The following is a 6,556-nucleotide window of genomic DNA, read 5'->3' as shown; positions in this document are numbered from 1 at the left end:
CATCAACTCATGGCCCGTGCAAGGTGCAACACTGTATGTATATGTAATAGTACTTTTATTTTGAAGGCCTGTGGTGTGTTTGAACCTGGGTTATTCTGGTTGAACCTGTGCAGCTTGGTGTTGCTCTGAGGAACATAATGTCAACGTCAGTGACATTTGCTTTCACTTTTAATCTCCCATAGGTCCGCATGAAATCAACGCTTAGTAAATGTTACTTTATATTGTTTACTGGGAGCAGAGCTCAGCTATATTTTAGGGGTCCGTTGAAAAATGCAGGATATTTGCCACTTTTGGGGGTTTTTTGGCACATATTTCCATATTAAATGATACACTCAATATTTGGCAAAGTCATTGTCCAATACTAGTATTTAGTATTCTTTTTGACAAAGAAACTTCCCCCTAACTCGCAGCACGACACTGAGAGTACGTTAACGACAATCTGTCATTGGTTGTTACTTAGGTAGCAGAACAGCACCCACAGCGATTGGCTATTTTCTTGCCGTAAAGTACCTCGGCTGTGGCTGTCGTAGAATCGGTGGCTAACAGTCAACACCGATTATTGGCAAAGCGATTCTACTTAACGGAGTCATTTCTATTCCTTTTTTTTTAGTAGTTTAGTAACAGTTAGTCAACATGGCGGAAAAATTTGACAACCTGGAGGAGCACCTGGAGAAATTTATCGAGAACATTCGACAGTTGGGAATCATCGTCAGCGACTTCCAGCCCAGCAGCCAGACAGGACTCAACCAGAAGCTGTGAGTCATGTTGGGTTGAGAACGTTTTAACGACACTTATCGGCAAAATAAGCATATTTACATGTTCTTTTTCTTTTTCTTCGGAGGAATTACATGATATCTGGACTGCAAGACGTCGAGAAGTGCCGCCAGCAGCTTCACGAGATTAACGTACCGCTGGAGGTGTTCGAGTGAGTCCACTAACGTTACGTTAACGTTATATTAACGTTATATAAACCTATATAACAATCTTTCTTGCTGCGAATTCACGTATTTGTTGTGTTGAGAAAATACTTTTTGTTAAACCCCGCCAAACCCTCTTACAAATCTGATTTGTAGTGTTCTCCATTAAAAAAAATTAAAGGCAGATGTATGTATTACCAAAAATGTCAAACTAGTCATTTTAAACATGGAATAATGTATTTATTTTTGGCTGTTTGGGGTCAGTACAAGACACTGTAACAGCCACACTGACATATTATCATCATATGAGGTTGTTATGGGGAACATTGGCAAATATATCCGGCAGACACAAAGCAAATTTTGCATTCTTTTTTTGAATGGGGTTCAACGTGAATATTCAATGTGTTTTTGCTCCGTTTTTGGTCTTCACCAACTCTTTGGGAGAAGTCTGGCTTCTTAGGTGCTCCCCAATGGTCACCAGCTTTTGGGTGCCATTTAGTGCTGTGCAGGTAGTGTACAGTTAGTTTAACAAGACTTTTCTTTCTAAAAAAGAATAGTTTTTCCTAAAGCTGAAAATGGTAAATGAGGCATAATATTCTTATCTGTGTAGTATTTAGGTCTGTTTTGCAATACACATGTGTACACACGCGTTGTGTTGTATATTGGTTTCAGTTATCACCGTTTTGAATGTCATTGATGTTTCGAAAAACATTTTGTTAACAAAAATCTGTCTTTATTGCCCAACAAATTAAACACAACAGGCACAAACATTACATAACATATATTATATTACAGAACCATTATCAACTATTAGAACCATTCCTTCTCCACACATCTGGTAATGTTGCATGCCTCATTTAATTGTTATTCTGGATCATTGAGCGCCACTGTCCTATTTGGCATACACATACTTTAATTATATAATAATTATAACATGGACCACATCTTGTGACAATTGTAAGACCTTTACATTGGCTTTCTGTCTGTCAAAGAATTTATTTCAAAATACTACTGGTGGTTTATAAAGCCCTGAATGGGTACATTTCTGATCTACTGCTACATTATGAACCATCAGGACCTTTCAGGTCACCTGGGACAGGTCTGCCTTCTGTCCCCAGAGTCAGAACTAAAAACAGAGAAGCCCCGTTCGGTTTTTATGCTCCATATGTCTGGAACAAATTTCACAAAGTAGACATTTTAGGTCCTTTTTAAAATTCCCAGGCTTGAATCACACACAGAGACGTTGGTTTTAGTTTTAAAATTGTCTTTCTATGGATGGATTTAACCAGCAGCAGCAGAAGTGCATTTGGTTTTAGACAGTTAGACAGTCTTTATGTTAGAGGGACTGCGGTCTTTACACTGTCTCGCGTGGACGGGGGACAGTGGCACTCGTGTTGTCTTGCTGACTTTTCCTGGTCGGTGCGTCTGTGCTCTACCGGTGGCCAGGTGTACTCATCGCTGTCAGACGGCCTGCCCCCTTATCCTGAGTCCAGCTCTGCTGTTTTTTGCAGTTCTCATAATCCTGCACCTCCAAAGGGCGGCTCGGCAGATCCCGATCGCAGGTCTCGACCGCCATCTAGACCAACCCCACCTCAGGTTCTGTCCTCGGTTTAGCTCTGCCGTCCAAGCCAGCCACTGCACGTCGTGTTGTGCCTCTGGAGTTCTTGACCGCCCACTAACCCCATCTCTCCTCCTTGTTCCCTGCTTCAGAACACATGTAGCTCCTATCTCCCGTCATTAGGAGATTCATTTGGAGAACGTCCTTCAGTAGTCAAGATTGGAATATGGTACAGCGGCATAGTGTCAAAGGAGTAGTTCTTATCTCATTTGGAGAACGTCCTCGTGCCAATCCAGCATCTCCCCTGATTAGGAGCTGTGCCTCAAGTTCAGTTCAATTTTATTTATAGTCTATAGTCATAACAAGAGTTATCTCAAGATAACAGATAGACTAGGTCTAGACCATACTCCAGAATTTACAAGGACCCAACAGTTCTAGTAGTTTTCTCCAGAGCAAGCAACAGTGGAGGACCCCTCAGTGTCTGTGCCAGGCAAGCAAAAGCACAACCAAAAGCAAAACGCCACACTATATCCAACAAAAATACAACACTAGCTGCGTGGCTACACTTTGTACACAAACTCCCAGAAAGCTGCAGGCCTGCTGCAACTCTCAGTTCTTTTAAATCAAGGTTAAATACTTTGCTAGTTGATGCTGCCTTTAATGAACTCATATCATCGATCGAAATATGGCGGATGGGATGACACTAGTGGTACAGCGGCAAAGGAAAAATGCCATTTCTAGTGTCACATGTGGCTTGTGAAAAGTGGATCCACTATCTACATGTGGGGGGAAAGAATCTGTCATGATCTGTGTTCATGTTTGGTTCTACTTGTGGAATCAACACACTCATGACCTGCCGCCAGTCTCCTAAAGAGTAGTGGTAAAACCCACGAGAATCAGCAGCCAGGGGTGTCGGACTGGGGCTGGAAGTGGGTACTGATTACCCAAGGTCCTCATGTAAGGAGGGCCCAAAAAATGTGTCTGGATGAATAGCTGTGGGTGCTGGGAGAGGCCTTAAGAGAATGCCTTTCTACAGGGCCCGGAATTTAGTGCTACACCCTTGGATACAGGAAATTACATGAATTTGGGGCAAGAAACGTATACAATCCTTATATAATGTAACGTTACATAACGTTTGCTCTATCTGTCTGAAGTCGCTCTTAATGCTACGTGCGTTCTTTACACGCGCTGAAGAGTGATTTCTGTGTTGTATCTGATGCTGACAGCCACTGTGCAAACAAGCTCGGAGTGACAACAGGTTGTTGCACCACATAAAAATATCAATTTTTACAATAACACTTGAAATGATAAAGGCACTTGCAGATTGCAAAGTAATAAAAGATAGACTACACCATGGTGTTTCATTTTTACCCGGGTTGCATACCATCACACTGTACTTTTGTAATGCGTTTCCTTCTGCACTTTGTCTTTAAGCTTTTTGTCTTTTGATGTAAAGAACTATGAATGGCCTTGTCGCCAAAACAACATTGTCAACTTTAAGAGTTGCTTCACCCTTCGCTGTATTTGTGTGGATGATTGCTGGAATAATAAAAAGTAAGCAGACAAAATACTTGCTGAAAGAAATAAATCATCAAATCAAAAAGTGACATTTTATGGAGTGTGCCTTTGCCAAGATGGAAGGCCAAGTGACAAAATTGATCTCACGGAATGAATAACTCCTCTCCTGTGCTTCCCAGCTTCATCCCGGTTCCCTCGACTGATATCGTGCCTTGTGTTCGCAGATACATCGACCAAGGGCGAAACCCTCAGCTGTACACCAAGGAATGTCTGGAGAGAGCCTTGGCGAGGAACGAGCAGGTCAAAGGGAAGATCGACACGATGACGGTGAGAGATAGTGGCGCGGTCCAATGACACGGCGAGAATAAACACAGGCAACAAACTAGTTCACTGAATAAATGCTGCTGGCAGTTTTAGGAATTTCTTATAAGATAGAAAATGTCCTTATACAAAGAGCCATGTGCTAGAAGCGCTGCTCCAAAAAGCAGATATTTGATATGTGTATTCTATATTCAGATGTATTCCCTGTTATTTGGTAAGGTAATTTGGGCTCAAGGCAGATTTATTTTGGTCTGATAAGTCTTCCGTTAGTATGTCTTTAGTCTATGTCCACAGCGTTCCGCTCCCAGGATTGTTCTCTTCCTGCAGGGATTTCTGCCAGATTTTGCTATTTTTAGCTGGATGTCCGGTACCTTCCACTTTCTTTTACCTGGTCCTCAGATCTCTGCAGGGTAAATCCAGACAGCTAGCTAGACTATCTGTCCAATCTGAAGACTATGGTTACCTGGTCCTCAGATCACTGCAGGGTGAATCCAGACAGCTAGCTAGACCTATCTGTCCAATCCGAGGACTATGGTTACCTGGTCCTCAGATCTCTGCAGGGTGAATCCAGACAGCTCGCTAGACTATCTGTCCAATCTGAGGACTATGGTTACCTTGTCCTCAGATCTCTGCAGGGTAAATCCAGACAGCTACCTGTCCAATCTGAGGACTATGGTTACCTGGTCCTCAGATCTCTGCAGGGTGAATCCAGACAGCTAGCTGTCCAATCTGAGGACTACGGTTACCTGGTCCTCAGATCTCTGCAGGGTGAATCCAGACAGCTCGCTAGACTATCTGTCCAATCTGAGTTTTCTGTTGCACGACTAAAACAACTTTTGAACGTACATGCGTTCCACCAAAAAAAGTTTAATCCAGAGACTATTTTCCAGCGGCACCGTGGCTCTGCCCGGTGCTTAGCACCACCTGGGATGATTGTGATTGGCTTAAAGAAATGCCAATAAACCAGAGCACGTTCCCCCCCCCCCCCCCCCCCCCCCCCCCCCCCCCCATCCCGGAATGCTGTGTGGACTAGTCACACCCTCCTTTGCAGCGCTGTGGAGGAAGGTCCGGCAAAGTGAGAAAATGTCCCTAGACAAAAACATTAGTGGGTTTATTTTCTTCTACATAGTTATGAATCGGTAATAAACCGACCTCTACTGCTGTATGTGTTTTATTACAGAAATTCAAGAGTCTTCTGATCTCCGAGCTCAGCAAAGTCTTTCCAGAGGAGATGGTAAACTATAAGGCTATACATGGAGAAGATGCCCCTTCCTAGTGACTGCTGCACCCATGACCCCAGACCTGCAACCTGTGACCCTTTGAAATAAAAGCCTGAATGGAGCATGACCACACAGGTTCCTCTGTGCTCGCCCGCACAATAGGATGACAACCTGTTATTATTTTTCATAAATATTGCGATGCTGACGAAGACTTTTTTTCTTTTTCTTTTTTAAAGTTCTGCTCAGCAGCACCCTGACTCAGCCAATCCTCTCCTTCCTTTACATTTAAACCTAACTTAAAGAAACACAAATCAATGATGGGAGGAGTAGAGAGGAGAAACAAATAATGTTCCGCACAGGGTTGTTATGTTGCCAGGAGACGCATTTGATTTTAACGTCCCTGTTGATGCATGGGCAGTTGGCAGCGGAGGCGGTTCCTACAACTCCCAGCTGTACAGGAGGAAAGATCCAGGCGCTGCAGGGGCACCGGTCTGCATTAAGGAATTGACTCCCATCAGTTGTACATACAATATATTTATACTCTTACACACCATTTTGTAATGCTTCCTAATCATTGCGCAACATGCATTTGTTCCACACACGCACACAGTTCATGACTTTTGTATCAAGCTCAGGTTTCTCATGGCCATCATAATTGAATATTAATGCTGTTTGATGATAATTCTGTCCCTGATCACTCGACGTGGTCAGAAATGAGTCCTCTCTTTATTTGTAACTTGTTTGTATTATCATTTTTGTTATTAAAAAAGGATCCTTGTTGGACTGACGGTGTGTTTTCACATTGTTTCATTGCAATAATAAAAAGACGATATTATTTATAACGCTTTCAATTGTACATCAACAGTGTTTATTGGCGAGATCAACTTGTATACTATCACCTCTAGTAAATCTTGTATTTTATCAACAAGAATTAAAATTCTCAAAATAATGAATGGCAACATGGTTACTGTTGCTGAGACACGATGACGTGTCAGTGAAACGTTCAGGGTCACTCAGCTGTA

At 42.6% G+C, this 6,556-nt stretch overlaps 1 protein-coding gene across 1 annotated transcript; it reads left to right on the top strand.

The window, feature by feature from the left end:
• The first annotated feature begins 472 nt into the window (after positions 1-472).
• Positions 473-6,321, top strand: med10 (mediator complex subunit 10). The gene is made up of 4 exons (XM_034892675.1): positions 473-755; positions 842-925; positions 4,218-4,320; positions 5,495-6,321. Exons 1-4 carry the CDS (start codon positions 634-636, stop codon positions 5,588-5,590), a joined length of 405 nt encoding a protein of 134 aa, XP_034748566.1. The 5' UTR covers positions 473-633; the 3' UTR covers positions 5,591-6,321.
• Positions 6,322-6,556: the final 235 nt, after the last annotated feature.

This window comes from Etheostoma cragini, chromosome 14, assembly GCF_013103735.1.
Source record: "Etheostoma cragini isolate CJK2018 chromosome 14, CSU_Ecrag_1.0, whole genome shotgun sequence".
Classification (NCBI taxonomy): Eukaryota; Metazoa; Chordata; class Actinopteri; order Perciformes; family Percidae; genus Etheostoma; species Etheostoma cragini.
This window is presented reverse-complemented; position numbering and strand designations above follow the sequence as displayed.

Excerpts from the sequence above, each read along its gene's own strand:
- med10 (XM_034892675.1), top strand. The coding sequence starts at position 634 with ATGGCGGAAAAATTTGACAACCTGGAGGAGCACCTGGAGAAATTTATC. Across the intron at positions 756-841 it reads ACAGGACTCAACCAGAAGCT|GAATTACATGATATCTGGAC; the intron begins GTGAGTCATGTT and ends TTTTCTTCGGAG. Across the intron at positions 4,321-5,494 it reads GGAAGATCGACACGATGACG|AAATTCAAGAGTCTTCTGAT; the intron begins GTGAGAGATAGT and ends GTTTTATTACAG.